Source organism: Canis lupus, chromosome 32 (genome assembly GCF_011100685.1).
Source record: "Canis lupus familiaris isolate Mischka breed German Shepherd chromosome 32, alternate assembly UU_Cfam_GSD_1.0, whole genome shotgun sequence".
Taxonomy (NCBI): domain Eukaryota; kingdom Metazoa; phylum Chordata; class Mammalia; order Carnivora; family Canidae; genus Canis; species Canis lupus.
The window spans coordinates 29,712,685-29,734,832 of NC_049253.1; the positions used below are offsets into that span (position 1 = coordinate 29,712,685).

General features: G+C 34.5%; 1 protein-coding gene across 13 annotated transcripts in view; it reads right to left on the bottom strand.

Annotated features, from left to right (window-relative positions):
- Positions 1 to 22,148, bottom strand: part of PTPN13 (protein tyrosine phosphatase non-receptor type 13) — a 203,241-nt gene that overhangs the window by 47,603 nt on the left and 133,490 nt on the right. For 6 of the 13 annotated variants that reach the window (XM_038582203.1, XM_038582194.1, XM_038582202.1 and 3 more), the window contains 9 exons: positions 21,742 to 21,894; positions 20,341 to 20,523; positions 17,023 to 17,185; positions 12,240 to 12,657; positions 11,990 to 12,102; positions 10,403 to 10,459; positions 2,851 to 2,940; positions 2,458 to 2,565; positions 2,142 to 2,273 (listed from right to left, as the gene is read on the bottom strand). In XM_038582203.1, the coding sequence (XP_038438131.1) occupies positions 2,142 to 2,273; positions 2,458 to 2,565; positions 2,851 to 2,940; positions 10,403 to 10,459; positions 11,990 to 12,102; positions 12,240 to 12,657; positions 17,023 to 17,185; positions 20,341 to 20,523; positions 21,742 to 21,894 (1,417 nt within the window). The remainder of the gene's footprint in view (positions 1 to 2,141; positions 2,274 to 2,457; positions 2,566 to 2,850; positions 2,941 to 10,402; positions 10,460 to 11,989; positions 12,103 to 12,239; positions 12,658 to 17,022; positions 17,186 to 20,340; positions 20,524 to 21,741; positions 21,895 to 22,148) is intronic. The other 7 variants (XM_038582196.1, XM_038582200.1, XM_038582198.1 and 4 more) reach the window with 3 other exon arrangements.

Here is a 22,148-nt window from a genome sequence, read left to right on the forward strand (position 1 = left end):
GGGACTTTTATATTTTACTTCATTGATTTTTAGATAAATTGGATTTATTTTAATAAACTAGTATGTATTCTATAACTTTAAAAACATTCAGAAAAATAAAAACCTTCCTCTTTGATGGTTGATTCTTGAGAGGAATAGCCCAATGTACATACTGGTAATGTTCTAGGTTCTTTGAGTTTTACTTCCAAGTTACACTATAGTATATATAGCTACACATATGGTAAGATTAATCTAGCTGAACAGAACTATACTTTAACATCATGCCTTTAACTTTTATTGAGAGTAAATAGTAAAAAATAAAATAACCACATGAAAGTCTGCTGAAAAGAAAAGTTTATTGATCCCTCCACTGGGTAAAAATTTTCTGCTGAATGGTCTCAGTACTTGGACTTTTTCCTAATATTTATCATAGTTACAATGAAACATTTGTTTAGTTGTTCAGTATATGTTCCCTGAGAAAGTATAAGTCCCATGAGGGCAGAGTTTCTGTGTCTTGCACATCATAGGCATTCAGTAAATATTTGTTCAACAAATGAATGAATTTTCTATAAATATCTATTGAAAAGAATATCAGGATGGGAGTCCCTTAGAGTTTTATTTAGGGGGAAAATTAATTTCTCCTGAATTCACATGCTTCCTTTGCTAAAAAATAGTGAGTAAAAGACCCCCCCATCCCCCACTTTTTTGTCTTGGCTGCTTGAAACTCAGAAGTATGCTACATTTTCATGCAATCCTCTTCCTTTGCCTAAGATGACTAGACTACAATTAGATTATAAGGTTCTTTTGGGCAGTGATGGTGTTTTCTGTTTGTTGTGTTTGTTCAAGTAACAATTACTGAAAAATACTATTTATATATGTACATATTTTGTAAATACTTACACTCTATATAAATATAAAAATATTTAGTGAATAAAAGAAACCACAGTCAAAAACTTATCTGTATAAAATGTAAGAAATTTATGTCACAACATACTGTATGAAATGTTTGTTGTTTCTATTTTATCATAATTGTCTGAAATTATGCCTAAAATTCACTATCTAAACTTGTTTTTCGCTAATATTTATTCTTTTATTTATTCTTTTATAGGTTTTTCAGGATCTATGGGATGAAGGTAACTTGCATATAATTAGCACTCTAATGTTTTTGAAAAATCTTGTTAATAATGACAGCTAAAACTCACATTTGAAGTGCTTAATGGGTACTAGGCAATGTGCTAATTCTTTACATATATTAATTCATTTAATTTTCAAAACCTATAAGATAAGCACTTCTATATTCACCATTTGACACATGAGTATAGTGAAGCTTAGCAAGTTCAAGTGATTTATTCAGGGTATACAGTGTTAAGCAGTGGAGAACAGAATCTGACCATAGACTTTGGAGCCCTTCTCACCACCCAGTGCATTTCAGTGCATGTGCCACATGGGCTTCTTTTGCAAACACTGCCTTACCACTTGAGCCTCAGAACAACAACTCTGCACGCTAGACAAGGCAAAGTCAAGATCACTGTCTCCTCTTTAAAGAAAAACAACTACGGCCCAAACTCAAGTCACCTAATCTTTGTCAAGTGCCTTTTCTCCCACAGTACGCTAATGGCAGGAATTATAAGACAAAATGATATGGTCTTTTAAAATTTCTGTTTTTATCCTTTTACTTTTTATAATCTTGTTCAAGATAGGACTTTATAGATAACTATTACATAATTCTATTAATCAGACAAGGGTAAATAATTTAATTTCTGATTTGCCCTAAGAAGTGATGGAATGCATCAAGTACTCAAAATTCACTTAAGTGACATAAATTTTGCACAACAAATCCATTTTTACTCATATAGTACTAAAAATGAATGAGATAGAAAATCTTGAAAGTGATGAATGAAAAGTTATACTAATCCATAATATTAAAACAAACAGAGATACATTATTAAATTTTGAGAAAGGAAATAAGGAGCTTTAATCCAATTGGAGTTTTTATCCAATCCATGATATTGAAGTTCTTTTGAAAAGTGAAACAGAATACAGAGCTAAGAAACATCCACAACATTGCTTAAATCCAATTTAAGCTTTAATTCAATCCACAATACTGAGGTTCTTGTGAAAGTGAAACAGAACACACAGCTAACTAACATCCACAACATTACCTTTGGGTATCTTCTCTTTTGGCTGAGAGATAACAAGTGTCACATCTTCAGGTGCATTTTGCAAAATTTCAATTGCAGCATGGTGGCTGACCCCTTCTAGACTCACACTATTCACGGATATTAAACGGTCTCCTGTAAAAATAGATAATCCAGTTATTTTCAAAAACACAGAGAACTTCATGCTGTGTTAGAAATGTCACTGCCCAATATTATTTTTCATTATTTTTATTTTGCCCAATTTTGCTTTTGCTATGTGTGCAAATTCACACTTGTCAGTTTAAGTACTTAGGAAAGTACCTAAATGTAAATAATGTACCTGGCTTTAAGCATCCATCCAAGTCAGCTGGTCCTCCAGGGGTAATTGAACTAATAAATACACCTAGATCCAGTCTTCCCATCTTCTCCCCACCAATAATTTGAAATCCTGTGAAACAACACATTTAAAAAACAACTCCATGATACTGGTGCTTTCAATGACTAATGATCAGTTTGTCCGATATACAGAAGTGTAGAGATTCTCATATCGGATATGATAAATAGGTAAAACATGTGCAATAGGACTGCTAAATTTGGAGGAAGTTTTGCTTGTAATCTTTCACATTTCCTGACTGGGTGGGTAACCAGTATCTTGATCAACAATGCCAATGTTATGTTATAGACTTTTTCTTTTTGAGTTCTTATATATCTTTAAGATCTCACAGTGACTTACCTAAACCATACTTGGCATCTTTTTTCAGGTTCACCAAGGTGATCTCCCTTTCTGGTGAAGATACTATGCTCCATCTTTTGTGTAGCACGTCTATTGGAAAAATAGAATATTAAGATAAATGCTTAGACATTGAGACTGCTTGTCCCAATTTAAATGTTAACAAAATTCATTAATAGGTTACTTGGTCACATATTATGCCACCATCTTATATTTTGAGATTTGTAGTTCACAAAAGTACTGATTATCATCACATGGTTCAATATATGATTTTCATGCCACTGATATTATCAAATTTTTTCCTCATAAATGATTCCCTGTGAAATAAGTATATGTCAGTTACAAATGAGTAAATAAATTTCAAGATTTTAAATGGTTTGAGGAGATTTATTCAGCAAGTATAGGCAAGAGCCAAACCTTAAACTTACATTTTCTGACACTGTTTTTCTGTTGCATCACAGCTGACTTCCTGAATTTGACTATGTTAAGAATTTTCCACTTAGAATATTTATGGTAAGTTGTATGGTAAGGCAGCAACAAGACAAAAATGGATTTACATTTTAAAATCCTGTAAGTAACGACTTGGCTAGCACATTTACATTCTCAAAGGACTTTCTTTTACTTCCTATTTGTGGAGCAATCTCATGAGTTAGGTAAAGCGATTTTAAATCAGTTTTGCAGATGAGGAATAATAGTTTATGACTTGTTCAACATTACAGCTAATATCACTCCCAGCAAAATGCCTTTAGTCAAGAGATTGGAATGTTAGCATCAAACTAGAATTTACTTTTCTTATTTCCACTGATGGCTTTTTTTTTTTTTAGTAGGTTTATCATTCACAAATATCTCCTAAATTAAACCAATAAATATGCCACTTAACTGTCATGTTAATAAAATTACTTCATTTACTTAGTAATCTGAGCATGTGAACACAGACACACACACACACTTTCTCTCATCTCTTCCTGTTTTGGGCTGGATTGTGTCCCTTTCTCTCCCCCCCCCCCAAATTTATATATTGAACCTCTAACTCCCAGTACCTCAGAAATTAACTGTATTTGGAGACAGATTAAGAAATAATTAACATGAGGTCTTTAGGACAAGTCCTAATCCAGTAGGACTAGTGTCCTTATAAGAGGAAATTTGAATACAGACAGGTGCATGCATATGCGCACACCAGGGGAAGACCATGTGAAACAGAGGGAGAAGACTGCCACCTACACGGTAAGGAGAGAGGTCTCAGAAGAAATTAATGCTGCCAAAATATTGAACTCAGACTTCTAAATCTCAGACTTGATCTCTGAACTGTGAGAAAATAAATTTCTGTTGTTTAAGTCAGTCTATGGGATCTTGTTTTAGCAGCTCTAGCAGATTATTATACTTACTAATATCAATTATAATTTGATAGCTCAAACTAGTTTGTGTGTGATGGGTGGTAGATGAATGCAATACACTCAGAAAGATATTTTTTGTAAACTAAACTTTCAAATTAATCTCTACATAATTCTTAAGCATATTGAAGCTTTTTGAAAATTACAGATTTGCCAATATATGACTACCCATAGATTTAAAATTTAATGAATGTTATAAAATACGTAGTAATTTTGTTACATAACATGTATTAATGCTTAAATGATGCAAATGTGATACTTCATAATTTAGAAATTAACCACTTTAATATCAGAAAAAAATAACAGCAATCACTTGCTCTCTGGAGTAAACAAAACTTATCTCTTAAACACCAAGCACTAATGCAAGCTGGCTAGCTCTCTGTCCCTATTTCATTTTTTTTTTGACCAAAACTTAGTTATAAATTCAGTTATAATCAATAGGAGTAGTAGTAATTCAGTATTTTCAATTAATTTATAAGATTCCAAAAAGAAAAAATCATCGGATAACATAAGAACGTTATCCATAGAAGGTATATCCATATCCATATCATATGTATGTATACACATACATACACACACATATAAGCATAAAGTCCAAGAATTAGTTAATGCTTAGCTTAATATTATCATCTAAGTATCCAAAACACTTTTATCCTAAAATAGACAAGTATCTCTAACTTTCAGCTGAAGCCAACAAAATACAACAAGACAAACCCATAAATAAAATGAAATGAATAAGAGGGTATGGTTAGGTTAAATATTAAATGTAGACTTTTATTACCACCATGAAGACAAAGTTCATTTGCTTTGTGCAAAGTGTTTTTGCCCTCAATTATAAAACTGATCAATATTCTTAATGTGTCTAAGGAGTATATGTTAGAAGTCAAAGGTATTGATTCAAAGAATAAAAATGCCATTTTATTTTCCAACGTATGTACTAAGAAAATTGGTTATTTATATTACTTATTTGGCTAATAGGTGTGTGTATAAAAAGATATTTCCTATGTAAACATTATTAGAATATGTATATAAAACACACACACAAAATAAATGTGCAATATTTTTATGGATTTATTTATAGAAGCAACAGATTAAGCTCTCTATATTCAAGGATTCGCCAATAGGATTTGAGTAATCATTCATCCTTCAAATGTTGACTGAGCAACTTTTCTGTCTAAGTCCCTCTCTAGGCAATTTGGGAAAGCAAAATGAGATAATATATATAAAAGCTGCTGCATAGGAAATGTGAGCTGAATCAGATCAGGCTACAAGAGCAAAGTCCTAGCCTGGCCGATAAATAGAAATGTTAATACAGTCAATGAAATAGCTGCATTATGATGACATGAGTCAGGCCTGTAAGAGAGGCTTCTTCCTGCCACAAATAAAGACTTAAAGGAAAGAGGGTAGGATTTTAATAAGTAGATTATGAAGATGGTTATACAGTAATATAAGGCATTAGCAAAAGCTGGGATGGAAAGAAGGCAGAAAGGGTCCTGGAGAAATGTCACACATCAGTTTGGCTAGAGTACAAGATTTAAGTAGGATGGAGATAAATATTCCTTTGGAAAGAGAAGCCTTGCGAACCCATTGTTTTTTTAACAGGGATATCCTCCACCTCACCTCCCACTGATATACAGTAACTTACTATTACTAATATGAGCCCAGAAAGAAGGAAGGATGGCGTGCGGCTGCATGTTACTTGACAGTGCTGTGCCCAAGTCCAGTTTTTATTTGTATTCTATATGTATTCTATTCATGTACATGTTCAAAATACTTTTCCTTTGGTTAAAAAAAAAAAGACAGAGGAGGAAGTATCTGAGTTATATAGTACATGACAACTCAAGTAAACTGGAAGGTATGAATAGCATTTATGAATCTGAAAGGCAGCTAAATATTTCAAGTACCAAGACATTTCTGAGCTATTTTTATTATTATAGAAAAACAAGCTTTAATATTGAAGGAATATGTTTCTAAATCCTTAAAAGAATCTCCCCCCCCCCCCATTAATATACTCTATGAACACAGCAAATTTTATCATTATCTTAAAGTGAAAACGAGCTTCAACTTGAAAGGTCCACTTCTTTAAGTAATACAGCTGGTGTCATCCCCATTAATGTTTACTTGAAATATATCTTTAGAATAGCCACTAAATGTAGAATTTAGAAAAACAATGTGTATGCTCTCTGTGTTAGACACATTTATTCCAATGTTGCCTTTCTCATCGACCTTAAGGTTCATGTGGATATATATAGTTCCCAACCAAAATATGCATACTAACGATAGATGTACCTACAATTAAACTTAATTTCCTAATAAGAGTGTATTTCTGATAAGGCCAAAGTCATGTCAACAATTTTTTTTTTGCAAGAAAAACTGATTTTTGTTGATTATAGATATAGACCCTTTCTGAATAGGCAGCTCCCTGCCACTGATTCTATGAGGAACTGAACTGCAGGTGGAGGAGACTCTGGACAAATCCATCACTCACTCTAGGGAAGAAGATCCATTTCAAATCCTGGAGATGATGGGTCAGCAGCACCATATTGGTATAAAAACAAAGATAGGTATTTTTTAATATTTATACTACCTACCCAATGGTAGGGTAAGGGGGATAATAATAAAATCTTCGGGGTTTTATTTCTGTGCCAGTACTAATTAGCTTGTAAAACTGGGGCCACATGACATCTCTGGAACTTATTTAACACATAATATAAAGGCTTGGTTTGAATATACTTTAAAGTTCCTTTCAGTCTCAATTTAGTTAACTCTATTTTTTGCTTCTGGTTAATTCCTGTATTTGTTGAATACAGGACTTCAATTTTTGGACTTCAATTTTTATTTAACTTTCAACTTTGTATGTATCCTACTTAAGACTCAAATGAAAAAAATCTAGTATTAACATTACATTTGTCCTTGACAAATAAAGTGTGTTTTAAAATCTTGTTTATGTACCAATTTATTACTTGTAATTGAGATTGTCTACAAGGACAATAATCAGTCTTAATACTGGGGAAAAAAGCTTATTTCAGTGTCTGTACCAGGTTACTCTCTACTTAACTCACTTTACTGGAGATTTTTTGTATTTTGCATTTGTTTTTAAGAACCCAGTGTTTGACCCCATTTTTGTGGTTTAGATAGGAAGAAAGTTGACAAATTTAGCTAAGAGGTACTTTTCAATTATATAGTAATCCTGACTTGTGGCAAACTACTTTTTTTGCATAATTCTTGTATCAGTTCTATATTTTCAGTTTTGGTTTTTTACTCTCTTGTGAAGAAATATTATAAGCATGAATGTGGTTTTTTTTTAAAAAAGAATATTAAGCATCTTTATTTTTTTTGAAATCACAATTAATCTGAGGTTTGTAATCCTTCTCATATCTCTGTTTCATTAGAAGGTTCATGCCTTTTATTTAATCTTTTTCAAGTTTCACATTCTTTAAGGGTCCCTGAGTGTCACAAAAGGTTAAGATTGAATTCTACTTGTTGGTTCTTTTATTAAATGATAAATAATTCAATATTAACTGATGCTAAATTCTGTCTTCTAATAATCCTTGCCAGCAAGAAAGAACACTGAAATTAGAATAAGAAGTCCTATATTTTATTCATGGTCAAGTAATTCTACTTTTGGATACTCAGTTACCTTATTTGGAAAAATGTGTTTGCCATGCTCTCTTGTATGAAAACTTGGTTCTCAACAGAACGGTAAACATGAGCAGATTCCATGAGAAATTTTGAAGAAAACTGAGTTGTCTGTAAGCCAAATGGGGGTACAGGAAGATGGGTTGGCCATCTTCCTCAGGGACCACACATTCCTCAGCAGGAGGCACTAACCTCAGAAGATGAGGTTTCTGAAGGTTTAAACAGAGCAACTACCCTGCACATGTCATTCATTGGGTGTCCACTGTAAATTCATACTCTTTTCCATCAAACCTAGGTTTAAACACATTTCAGGTTCTCATTTTTTAATAGATTATTATCAAGCTTCTCTCAAAAGTTTAGCTTGGAGAAATAATGCCTACAAATGATTGGGCATTATTATCTAGGACACAGTCTGAAGAGTAGATTAGAGTATGGGCTCTGGAAACAGATCACATGTGTTCATATCATGGCTCCAGCATGTGCCAGCTCCATGACGTTCTGGACAACTCAACTTCTCTGTTTTGGTTTCTCATTTTTGAAAAGGAAATAACACTAGCACCTTCCCCATAGGATTGTTATGGGGATTAAATGAGGGATTACACAAAGTGCTTAGAATAGTGTGTGGCACATATAAGCCACTCAATAACCATTAGTCAAAATTTTTACTATTATAGACATGTTAAATTGAGGCAAAGATTTTAGGCAAACAGGTAATCTAAACTCAGTCTATGTCAGGCATTTGATTATCATAAAGCTATATAACGTGGTCTTAGTAACTTAAGCTCAAGTTTAAGTTCACTAATTTTTTCTTTAATGATATGCCCTCAAATATTTTGAGGATACATTAAAAAAAGAGATTAAAAAACCCTTCATTTGCTATGAGTATATAAGACACTGTGTGCATTTTAACTTTTTGACTTAATTTATTTATCTTCTATGTATTCATTTATTTTAAAGATTTATTTATTTATTCATGAGTGACATAGAAAGGAAGACCAAGACACAGGCAGAGGGAGAAGCAAGCTCCTCGCAAAGTCTGATGCGGGACTTGATTCCGGACCCAGGATCACGCCCTGAGCAAAAGGTAGACGCTCAACCACTGAGCCACCCAGGCGTCCCCTGATTAATTTTACTTCCAAGAAAAATTTTCCTCTCTTGAAGAATTGCTGTGGGTATTACTATTAGAAAATAATAATTACACAAAATAGCACTTGGTACCTGACAGTTTTAACAGTATTTCTATTAGAAAATAATAATTATACAAAATAGCACTTGGTATCTGACAGTTTTATCTGCAGTTAAAAATTGCAATTTCATAGGGCTCAACCCACTCACATACCTTCATTTTTGCCTTGGCTCTCAGGAAAATTAGAACTAAACTTAAGGTAAGACTGAAACATTTTTGGAGGAAAGTTGTACATACACAGCAATTAAATGTTCTTTGTACCATGAAAGTTGTTAGAAAGATTAGATAACAAAAGGTAAAGGTATTTTATAATTTAAACTAAAAAATTTGAATACACTGACTCAAGTCACTACACAAAATTTCTTCCTTTACTTTACTTCTTAAGACTCCTTTTAAACTATAAATACTTAGGTTTTCAAATTCTTTTTTTTTAAAGATTTTACTTATTTGAGAGAGAGAGAGACAGAGATAGCACATGGGCAGGGGAAGGGGCAGAAGGGAGAAGCAGACTCCCCACTGAGCAGAGAACCTAACTTGGGCTCAATCCCAGGATCCTGGGATCATGACCTGAGCTGTAGGCAGACACTTAACTGAGTTACCCAGGCATTTTTTTTTTAAAAGATTTGAGAGAGAGGGTGAGAGCACAAGCACATGCGCGAGTAGGAGGAGGAGCAAAGGGAGAAGAAGAAAATCTCAAGACTTCCTGCTGATTGTGGAGCCCTGTGTGGGCTTGATCCCAGGACTCATGAGATCATGACCTGAGCTGAAACTGAGTTCGATGCTCCACTGACTGAGCCACCCAGGTGTCCCTTCAAATTCTTTGCATAACATTTAGGATAAGATTCAGAGATAGTCCTGTTTAGTTCTCAAGCATCTCTCTGGCCCCATGTGTCTCCATACTGAGACACTTGTTCCCTGAATCTGTTATCCTCTCACTTGTCTCTCTGTCTGATCACACTATGACCTTGGTCTGGAACGCTTATCCACAACATTCTGTCTGAATTTCCTCAAGATCCAGTTCAAGCATCTGCAGTTAAAATAACTGCCTCAGTTAAAACTGTTTAATCAAGATTATTTCCCACTTGAACTACTATCTTAGGTTTCTAGAGGTCCTTATTTATAATTCGTCATTTCTCTAGTATATCATCTAGTTTAAATCACGTGTCTCATCATATCACTATTGTGCTGAAAAAATACAACTCTCCTCTGATTCCAATGTAAGACCTAAAATCCTTAGTATTGAATTGAAGACTCTTTGGTATTATGTCCAAGACTATCTCATAAGGTACAAAAGAAAAGATACGATGGAAATGAGGGGAAAAACATTTTATAAACCTACCATTTTCTTTTAAGGGTACTTGGGATGAAGGATTTCCAGAACTATGCAAAGTCATTCCTGTGGTATAAATTAAATTATTAGACAGTTTATAAAATGGTCAGATATTCTAGTAGTAATTTCTGATAAATTCATAAGAATCAAAACATTAAGGCAGCAACTTTTTAAAAATTTACACTCAGAAAAATGTCTTCCCTCAATGGGCTTATTTACTGTTTTTAATGTCTAAATTAAGCATATCAGCTTGTTTTGCAGAATAAATTTAAACACAAATGTATTGTTTCTGGCAAATGACATCTTGATATGTCAAATATGAAATGATGAAATTGAAATGAATTTTAAAAGCATTTGTTCAAATGTTAAAATAAAATTTAACATCCAGTAAGAATGAATAATCTTAATCAAAAAGCAAATGCAGAAAATAAATGTTCTTTCATGAGTGGGTTTTATTCTATCTGTGGTTTCCAATGAAATATTTACTATTCTACATATGTGGATTTTTATGTAGATAAAAGTATTTCTAATGAAAATAGCTTAAAATCTATAAGAGGTGGGGCTTCCTTAGAAACCTATTTTCTAAAAAATTGAACTAGGCTATTTTTAACACACAGGGTGGTGACCTTTAGGGTGAAATCTTGCCTTTTATCTCCAATTTTTAATTTAATTTTCACCAATTAATTTAAATTGGTGCTAGTATCATCTCTGAAAGCTGTGGAAGCCTACATTAATAAAGTAATGTTACTTTCTATAAATATCAACTGTAGAGTTCTCTTTTGACTTCATTTATTCCACAGATCTTCAATCCAAGTACAGATTAAAAAGTGTTTTTTAACTTTGTGTAATTAGGGTTAAATGTTCAAACTTTGGTGTGAGAGTTAACTTGTATTCCTTGGTAAAACAGCAACAGAAGAGGGTGTCCTTCTTTCTCTTTTGTCTCCCTACGTGCTGACTATTCTGAGTAGTTGTTTACACCTCTGTGCTTAAATATCTACTCCTAGCAAAGATTCTAGTGCATTTCCTTTTTAAGACTCATAAAGAAACAGGAAGCCTGATCTATTTATCTTATAAGACAGTACGTGTTTATAAACTTCTATACCTAAATAATTAATATGCCCCAGCTAGCTGGGAGAATTGGAAGACTTATATCAACTGAGAATTTCCACCTACCAACCATAGCACATTTCATAAAATGATCTGGTTTGAGAGATAATTCTATTCATGCTAAGCTGAAAGTACCCTAAATAAACCTTTCTTTAAAAAAATACAGTATGAAGGGAGCCCAATCCCACAGGTTTGTACGGAAAATCCAAAGGAAGGCTGTCCAAAGCCATGGCACCAGAATGTCTGGGTTCTCTCAGTACGACTGCCATGGTTTTTAATTGTGACCGAGAGAAAGTGAAGTCTGTGCCATGAAATAATCACTTGTTAAATCAGTTTTTGATTTGATTTGGTGCATTTTAAGTAGCCTAAAATTTCGTATTCATAAGCAATTTTGCCAAATAGGACAAAGAAGCAAAAATAGTATCTCAGTAACTAACATTATTTCATTCATTTCACTATGAGCATGAGGTATGGGAGAAAGAAGGTAACCTTGTTTATGCTGACCTATAACATATGCTTGACCAGGGTCTTCAAAGGATGAGGAGTCTGATTCATGTTTCTTCCTTTCAGGACTTCTATTTAAACTTGCAACAGACTTTGAACTAAAGAGGGAAAAGGAAGGTAGGAGGGGGATGTATCAATGTAAAAAAATATGGCGAAAGTAATGAAACGTCAAAACAAAAACAAATGTATGAAATGTTGAATTTACAAATATGTAGTTGGGTAATTATGTTCTTACTTATTAAGTTTTGTGAATCCTGCCCAAGATTCTGTCTCAGATCTTGCCATCTGGTGTAATGGTTTTCCTACCAACTTCGCCATGGTTTGTGGTGGGGATTCCATGTTAACAATGGCATTTTTCCGATGAGGATAAAGAGAGGCCTGACTGAGATCGTGGTATGATTTACTCATCCCTCTAGGCTTTTCCTCCCAGGAAGTTTTGTCACTCTTCTCTTTTGCATTGTTTTGCAATGGCTGGTAAAGCGACAGCTCTGAGCAGGACAGCCTCTTCAGAATCTCAGCGTGAACTGACAGAGGTCGAACGGCAAGTTTGTTCAGGGTGCTGCTGGCCAGACTGCCAGTGCTGATTGCTCGTCCCATATTAAATCCTCTAACGGACTCTGCTTGCAGATTCAGGCTCCTAAACGAGGCTCTCTCTACAAGGAAACAGGATGGCTTTACACGATGGAAACACTGCAGTACCTTTATGAGAAGAGTTATTTCAATAAATAAAACACAGCATGCAGTTTTTAATTGTTTTAATTGCTACCGTAAGTAGTAGCTTTCCAAGTGTGGCAATCCAGGATTTGAAAAAGGAATTTAGAAGGTCCTGGTTTTCAAACCATCTCTCCATCCTTGTAGCTTTCTCACAGCCAGAGCCTGGTAAGCATTTCCTACTTCATCTAATGAACCTTGAGCATTTCATAATGTTTGGGCTTCAGGCTTGCTGACTCCAGATTCCCAATTATGGGATTCAGTTAAAAATGAAAACAACATTTGACATAGAAATTTCAACCCCAGTACTGTCTCTGCTCAAATACCTGCAAGCCAAGGATGAGGAGAGGGAACGATGGAGCCTGGACAGGCCAACATGAAAAAGAAGCTATGCAGAGGAGAGTTTTATCCAGAGATAAAGTTCTTGATCTTTATATTTTTTAAAACCCATGCCAGATTGTGATGGTTGTGCAACTCTGTGAATATACTAAAAAAAACACTGAATTGTATACTTTCAGTGGGTGAATTGTAGAGCATGGAAATTATGTCTCAATAAAACTATAACCAAAAAGAAAAAAAAACTTTTACAGAGAATTATTTTTTTTTGTTATTTCATAACTATGCCAATCTCACCTTCCCACTTGGTTGACTTTTCATGATTTAACTGAGGCACAGGGGCCATGGGAGAATCAAATATTACTTGTCTTCTTTCATTTTTTTGGTTTCTGTTAATAAACGTGATTAAGGAGCTGGAGTTCTCTTTATGCTTAAATTCCTTTCACTCTTAAATACACATCCAAAGTCTTTTAGAGGCTAAATTATAGATACTCTATGACAAGTGCTTGGTTATTCTATTTTGTGAGAGCCAATGTCATGTCAGTATTTGAGCATCTGAGGCTATTAACAAAAGCACTGTATCACAGAATTTTAGCATCAAAATCCTTTCCTGTAAATAAAGTGCCAAGAGTCAATCAATTTCAAATGATTTAGTTCATGCATTAGTAATCCACATTACAAGGTACCCCCAGTTTGGTGCCTTCATGGAAAGTTGCATATTATAGGCAATACAGCTTGATCACTATGTAAAACAGCTCCAAAAACTTCCTTTTAAAAAGAAAATGTCAAATGTTGCTGACTTAGATTTTTATATCCTGCTTCATTTATCTCCTAATTCCTAGGAAGATTAATAATTAATATTTCATCTCAGGCATAAAGAGCTAGGAAAACACTGAAGATTTTTAATATGCATCAGAATGAAGTTTAAATAAACATGTTTCATTGCCAATAGGATAATTCAATGTTCTTTCCCTGAGGTAGAAGTGGACACCAAATTAAAACATGAGAATAAAAATAAGTTATTGGTTTAATCTTCAGCTTAAAATATAGTTTTACTGGTGTAGATAACGTGATTTCTATTTTTTTTGCTTTAAGAGTAGACTGTCATCAAAGATGCAAAACCGAGTCTTACACAGATTCAGCTACCAGGAAATGCCTTTACACCTAACAGCTTTTTCCACCCTTAAGGAAAATGTATACCAAACTTTGGTAGAAAAAGGAAGACTGCTTTGAAAACATATCAAAGATTATGCTAGTCAAATCCATTCACAGCCTAGTCCTGCATATATTCATTAGATGGGAGCAAAAACCATCCATTTATCTGGTCTGTCCTTCATCCCTTTCACCTGGAAGGGACTCCAATATGGACTGCTACAATGGGAAAGGATATTAGAATGAGCCTACATCATAATACTAATGTTTCACATTTGAACTCAAAGTTCTACTAATTCCATATGGAGTCTGCAATCCACAATACTTAATCTCTGCTTGTTATCATTCTGTCCCTTGTACTATATAGTATTTCCTTATATTATCAACTTAACTGTTACGCTCTTTTGAAGAGAGGGACTTCGTTTATTTACTGTTATTCTATAGCACCCAGAATCATATCTTACAGGTAGTAAGTGCTCAATAAATGATTATTAATCTTCATTTCATTCTATGCAAATTAGTTCTTTGAAAACTAATCAAATAGAAATGAAGACATCAGGGTTCCAGCCTCATTTGACCTCTATGAGGTTAGGGGAGTCACTATGCTCTGAACCTGTTTCCTCTCCAGTAAAATTTGAGATTTAAAGGACTCTAGGGTTCTAGCACCAACATTCTATGATGCTAAAGAAGCAATATACATTTGTTAGCCCATCAACCTCCTACAGATACCACCAGTTATTTTCACTTGTCTGGTACAGATAGTTAAGTAGGCAGGTAGTTACTTCTAAGCCATCTTAAATAAAAAATTCCTTTAAAGGCTTAACAGAATCTAGGAAAAGATGTAGATAATACTGTCTTAAAGTGCCTTCACATAGGAGTTCAAGGATACAGAGCTGTTGTGTTCCTTGGTGCAAACCTTGAGATACATAGGACATTCTGACTTCATGGATAAGGAAGATGGGACTCCCAAGAAATCAGTTATCTTCCTAATGGGTCACTATACTACTACTACTTCTATTAGTGGTAGTAGTGGTAAAACAATGATGAAAATGATAACAATAAGGATTTTATTCAATATTTACTCTGTGCAAGGCACCCTTAAGGTGCTTACATGTATGAATTCATTTAATGTTTACAACCTCATGATGTAGGTATTATCATTATGATAATCATTTTACAGATGGGGAATTAAGGAGAGAATTTAAGTGCCTGCCCAAAGTTTCAGGGCTTTTAAATAATAATAGTAATAGTAATAGTAATAGTAATAATAATAATAATAATAATAAAGCAAGGTTTGGACCCCGGCAGTCTGGTTCCATAGTTCATGCTCTTAACTATTAAACTATTTTGTTCTTCAGTATAAGAAATGTTGAGGATGAAAGGCTGGCTTCATAGTTTTGTCTTCTGATTTTTTTCATTATAGCACATTACACCACATCTGTAATGATGTAACCTTCAATTGTTCAATTTTGGTTTGTTATTGAACAGAGTATCAGTCCAAACAGGAATATTGATAGCTCTAATAAGTTTGATATCTCATTGCACTTTTAAAATATGTAAAAGCATATAGTTTTTCAGCAGAGCAAAGTAGGGAAAGAAAAGGAATAATGAAATTACTTTGCAGCAGTAGTAACCATATTTTGGCATGCCTAAAAATCATTTCTGAAGAAAGACTGTTAAAATGCAGAACTCAAAGATGGTGATTCATCAAGTTTCAGGTAGGTTTCTGGAATCTTCATTTTTAGTAAGCATTACACCCCTACCATCTTGACTTTGAAAAGCTGAGAAACATCTACTCACAGGCTGCCATCACCTCAGTGTGATTCTATGGGGAATACATTTTTCGTAAGATTTCAGGATGTGAGAATGTTCAAATACAGTATTCATAGGACTCTGCTATACAAGGTCATCAGTGCTATTCCATTACATTTAAAAATCTAATTCTTCAGAGTATTTCACAGAAGTCTATAAGAATTTATTATGCAGAACCAGATATTGTATAACTTTAATCTCTACATGTGGTCTTATAGAGTAACCTTTAAATATTTCAGTTCTGATGGAGATATTTTGTTCAGAGCTGAATTAGTTTCTTCAGCTGGTTCCTTTTCAAAAGGAACTGAACCTCTCTCCTGACCATTTATAGTGAGTGTAGGGGTTATTCATCTTAGTCTCTGAAGAGGGACACACTTAAATAAAACTAACAGGTGGGAAATCTGCCACTCCCAAACTGTTACAGTATGTGACTTCATTGTCCTGGATGCATACTCCCTCTGCCACCTGCCTTGTGTCTCATGTTTTTTCCCTTACCTAGAAAGCCCTTCCATTTATCTTCAACCTACTTAGTTATTTTTGTCCTTCAAATTCCAGTTCAAGTGCCATCACTGGAGTATTCTAGTTTCTGATCTCCCTCTTTTCTTACGTGTAGATAGTGTAGTTTGTATGATATAATCTGTTACTAAAACCTTGGCCCTCTCATGTGTATTATTGTTTCCTATATGTTGGTCTTACCTCCCCAAATAGTATGTAACATTCTATAGGTAGAGACTATGACCCAAATATCATATTTACATCAGTGAACCTAATGGTTAGCACAAAATAGACCTTTCAACAGGTACTCCTTGACTGATGTGATGTTTTCAAAATGAACACAAAATTAAAATTAAAATTTTGGTTTCATTTGTGGCACCTTTATAAAGTTGACTTAGTCATTTAACATCTATATCTTGTAACTTTCATCCTAAACATGGAAATTCTTTTAAGCTTTGTGGCAAAAATGAAGCTCATACCCTGAACATCTGACACAATTTGTTTCTTCTTACCAATATCTTGGGCATCTTGGTTGCTCTGTCTTGCTCTCATCTGCAGCTGGAACTTATGCTGGGAAGAGCAGAGGTGTAGCAGGTACTGGCACACCTTACTGTTGTCTGTCTGGAAGGCATGTTTTATTCCATCTGATGTATTTTGCAATGTGATTTTCTTTTTCTAAAATATTAATCAGGGGTGATAATAATTAGGATGTTTTCCTACCACTTTATTACAGGACTAAATTCTGCAAACAATAAATAATAAGTACAGATATTATTTTTATTTCACATTAGGCATGAGTATTCCTTGACCTGCACCTAAAGAATATAGAAAAATAGAACCCTGTTATTATTACAGATTCTGCAAATAAATGAAATTAATATCATTTACCACTTTCAGAAATTGTAGCCTAAATCAGATAGTATATCTGTTATCAGCAAGGGAAAAATTTCTTTTAATGAGATTATTGATATCTTGAGTTTACCGCAATGTTTACAAACACCAAAACTGTTCGAAAAAGACATTACAAAAATATGTTCTTCATGGATGAGAAAATGAAATTCAACAAAAATTGATTTATTAATATATAAGAGCTGTGATTCTGCCAAGAAAAATCTTGCTGGCCTGAAGGCTGGGATGGAAATTGTGAAAAGTTCAAAGAATATGTGGGAATAGAGAGGCACCGGATAACATGGCTGCTGGGATGAGAGATAGAACAGTATTTAGAGAAAGAGTGTTTCTTGCATTTAAGTTCAGGGGAAACACCAATTAATATTATCTCTTGTACGTTTCTTGAAAAATAAACATCTCTTACATAAGAGGGCAACCTTTGTAGTGGGGCTTGTAGATGATCTGTAAGTCTGAAAAGACTAGCATTCAGCATGCCAGGGATCTAATGTCTCTAGAGAATTGCTCAAGTCCAATTAGATTTTACTCTAGCTCTTGGCTGCTTCTACTGTGCAAATTATTCCCTGTACTCACAACACTTGTCTTCAAATGCAGAAATAGGCACAGAAAAGTGAAATTTGGTAATGCCCACAAATGACACAGTAACAGAATATTACTCAAACTTCAATCATGCAGCGCCTTCTTAATAACTTCTGGTCTTGTTTATTTATAAATTTTTAAAACTTTGCTTACTTATATAAGTTCACTTAAGCTTTGTATCACAACTATAAATAGAAAACCAGTAGCACTTGCCAAAAATAGAATTCAGCTATTAAAAATAGGTAATCAGGGGCACCTGGTTGGCTCAGTTAAGCATCTGCCTTCAGCTCAGGTCATGATCTCAGGACCCCGGGATCAAGTCTCACATTGGGCTCCTTGTTCAGCAGGGCATCTGCTTCTCTCTCTCTCTTTGCCCCTGCCCCAGCTGCCTGCTTGTGCTCTCTCTTTCTATCTCAAATAAATAAATAAAACCTTTGAAATATATATGTAATCAATTCAATAAAAACAAAATAAGAGTGGCACCTGGGTGGCTCAGTTAAGCATCTGCCTTCGACTCAGGTCATAATACCGGGGTCCTGGGATTGAGCCCTGCATTGGGCTCCCTACTCTAGGTAGAGCCTGCTTCTCTCTTGCCCTCTGCCTACCACTCCCCCTGCTTGTGCTCTCTCTCTCTCTCAAAAATAAAAATATTTTTTAAAAATGAAAAAAACAAAAACAAAATAAGGTTATTAAATTCTAGCTGGATGTGTTACCAGTGAAATCTCTGGGACCCTGTTCTCTCTTTGTCAATAAAAGGAAACCAGCAAGTATTTAAGAGGAGTTAAAGACTCAGTAGCACCAAACTAGGATCTTGATGATCAGTAGTATACATATTACTGATTCAAATAATTGGGGAATTTTTTTTCCTAACAAACATAACCACTGTCAAGTAATGCCCTACGGTACTGTTTTCCAAGTTGTAAAGCTGTACAGGTTTGAAACAAATTATAAGTATAATTGATTCTAAGTGTTTACTGACAGACTGGACAAGACATGTGCCCAAGGGAATTCAACTGTGAGGGATGAGAAAGGCGAAGGAGGGGGACTTTTTCCATTTCTCCAGAGGCTAGTGGGAAAAAAAAAAGGGGGGGTTAAAAAGAGCTCTGTGTAGAAGGAACATCAGGATAAACAAGTTCTGTCAAACACAGGAAGTCTGCGTGGGAATGTGGTCTATTCTTTATTACTGGAGATCTTTAAAACTGAGCTAGTCGCAGCCAGTTCTATATATATGGCAGGGCTGGTGTGATAGCTTGGCAAACAAAAGAGAGCTGAATGTTAGACAATTTATTTGATTTGTTGCCTTTTCTAAACTGGTCCAAATTAGATTTGTATTTAATTTATCTAAGGTTTCCTCCAGATACTTGCCCTGCCAGTATTTCCATTGGGGAAGGTAAATGATACCCAGGTAATTTCCTGGTCTTGACAGTCTTGGGAAGATGAGGCTGTCTGGGCTTTCCCAAGAGAACATGTTATCATCTGGTAATCTTAGTGGTACCTCTGGGTTTCACAGGAAACCAACTAACCATCAAATCTAGAACTGATTTCAAAGGTCTTAGGTTGAAAATTAACCAGAGTAAGTTGGGACCCTGACATTGGTATCCTTATAAACAATGTTTTAGTGAGACCATATTTCAACCCAAATATGAATTAGATATGACAGTAGTCCCTGAATACCATCAGGAAAACAAATAAATATCTTAACACATTTTTTTATTCACCTCTGGGGTTTCCCAATTGCATTTCAATGTTCAGACTACTTTCAAAATCAAAATATGCCTTTACAGCTCACCATCTTTCATAAACATGATATTCTAAAACTTTCTCTCTATATGGGGTACACACTAAAACTTAAAACTGCAGAAAGTTCTGGGACATTAAAAATTTTTTATTTTATAAAACCCAATAAATCTCTGGACTGCTAAAATTCAAATACAGTTGCTGTGAGGGGCCCATTATTGAGCTAGACAAAATTTACTAGGGTTAAAATAATTATTTTAAAAAATATATTAGAGGCGTTTCTCCATGTGAGAAGTTAGTATCCTAGAATAAGTTCTGAATTAATAGAAAGTCAACTTGGTTGTAATTTAACTAAAGTTAATTGAGCATGTAACTGGCTAGGAATGTATACTATTCTTTTAAAAAAATCACTTCCTGAGAAAATTAAAACCAAATAAAAGTCTCAATGATACTTCCTACAACTAAGAAGAGTTAAGTAGTATTAAAATGTACCAGCCTTACTGAATAGAAAGATTTAAAGTTTACTTAAGGAAAATCGATTAATATATTATAATTGAAATTGACAACACATTTTAAAATATAATGAAAAGGGGTTTAAATGGACATACGGAAAAAGAAATCTTCTTGGTTTCCCTCCATGGAAAGCGAAGGACCAGTGTGCGAACTCCATTGTGAACCTCAAACACAAGGACACCTTTAGAATAGACTCCAAGCAATATACCAGTTTGAGACTTTTTCTCAGGGTGCACTCGATGAAAATGAACTCCATACTCCGTCAGTCTTTGGCAGACCTGTTGGAACAATATCACATCACAGCAATGCACCTTGATAAAAGGTAACATAAAGGTAGAGAAGTTGTACCACTGTAGTTTGATATGGAAAGGACAGTCTTTTCAACAAATGGTGCTGAAACAGATGGATATTCACAGGCAAGAAAATGAAATCTTGATCCTTACTTTCTTGTCCGAGTTCACGTAGTCGGTTGAAACAAGAATTCAAATCAAAACTGATTTGAATATATCAAACTATAAAATCCCAAGCAAATTCTTACCACTACATTAATCTGCTTTCTACCTTTATTAATAAAAATATAACTTAATATTTATGTCCTACAAGTATAAAAATGTAATTAAGGGAAAACACAATTACGTAATTGAACATCCTTAAACACTGACTCAACTTAAATAAAACAAACCAGTTTTTTTTTTTTTTTTCAGTTTGGTTTTCTTAGTAAAATCCTAGATTAAAGGTGATGTACGTCGGTGAGTGCAACCCCTTCATAGACACTTGTAGGGCTGAGAAACTTGGCTCCCTTCAATATGGAGCAGCAAATGGAAGGCATACTGTTACGTACTAGGTAGCTGAAGCAGGGGAATATTCTGAAAGTTTCTCTTCTCAACAGAATATACTTGCTATTCTTAATGGAAGTTAACACAATACTATCTTTCTTGCTCATAAATGCACCATTTATCTGAGGTCTCAAAGAAAGCTGGTGGCAGAACTGGAACCATAAAACCATTTTTTTCTGATCCCCTTCCATTATGTGAATTAGTCAGCACTGGTAAAACACCATTTTTAGAGGATGTAATTGAATTTTAAGCCTTAAAAAAAAAAAAAACAAAGCAAAATAATTCTAGAATCCATATGAACTCCCCTCTTACAGCTAGTCAGTCAAAAAATTCAGTTGTTACTTCTTTACAATGGATCTTGATACATTTATAATGTATCTTGAGTATGGAACAGAATAAAGCAGAGAATCCATGGGCATACAGGTATGAGTTCAAATCAGTTTTGCCCCACACACCAGCCACTGATGTTGGGATTATTACATTTCCTCCTTGAGCTTCAGTCCTTTCCTTCACAAAATAATTAAAATACAATGGTTTTAGTCCGGTAATGCACTGTATCAATTATTGGCGCTTGAGCTTTTAGATACATATGTCCTCCAACATTTGTTGCTTACTTTGAAAAAGATACAAACTTTATCATTTGTAATCTTGCATGCTTACCTTTAAAAATTCTAACTCTGTCTCTTTTTCAGAAGCTCCCACATAGGTATTATGCAGTTTTGGTAACTCTTCTTTCACATAGGATAAATCAAGTTTCTCCATCACTCTGGGAGGCAAATAATGCTCCAGTCTAAAATAAGACACACCATGAACCTAGAAAACAGAATGTTTTTTTTTTTTAATTTTTATTTATTTATGATAATCACAGAGAGAGAGAGAGAGAGAGAGAGAGAGAGAGAGAGGCAGAGACATAGGCAGAGGGAGAAGCAGGCTCCATGCACCGAGAGCCCGATGTGGGATTCGATCCCGGGTCTCCAGGATCGCACCCTGGGCCAAAGGCAGGCGCTAAACCGCTGCACCACCCAGGGATCCCAAAACAGAATGTTTTTATAAGCAATACTGTTTGC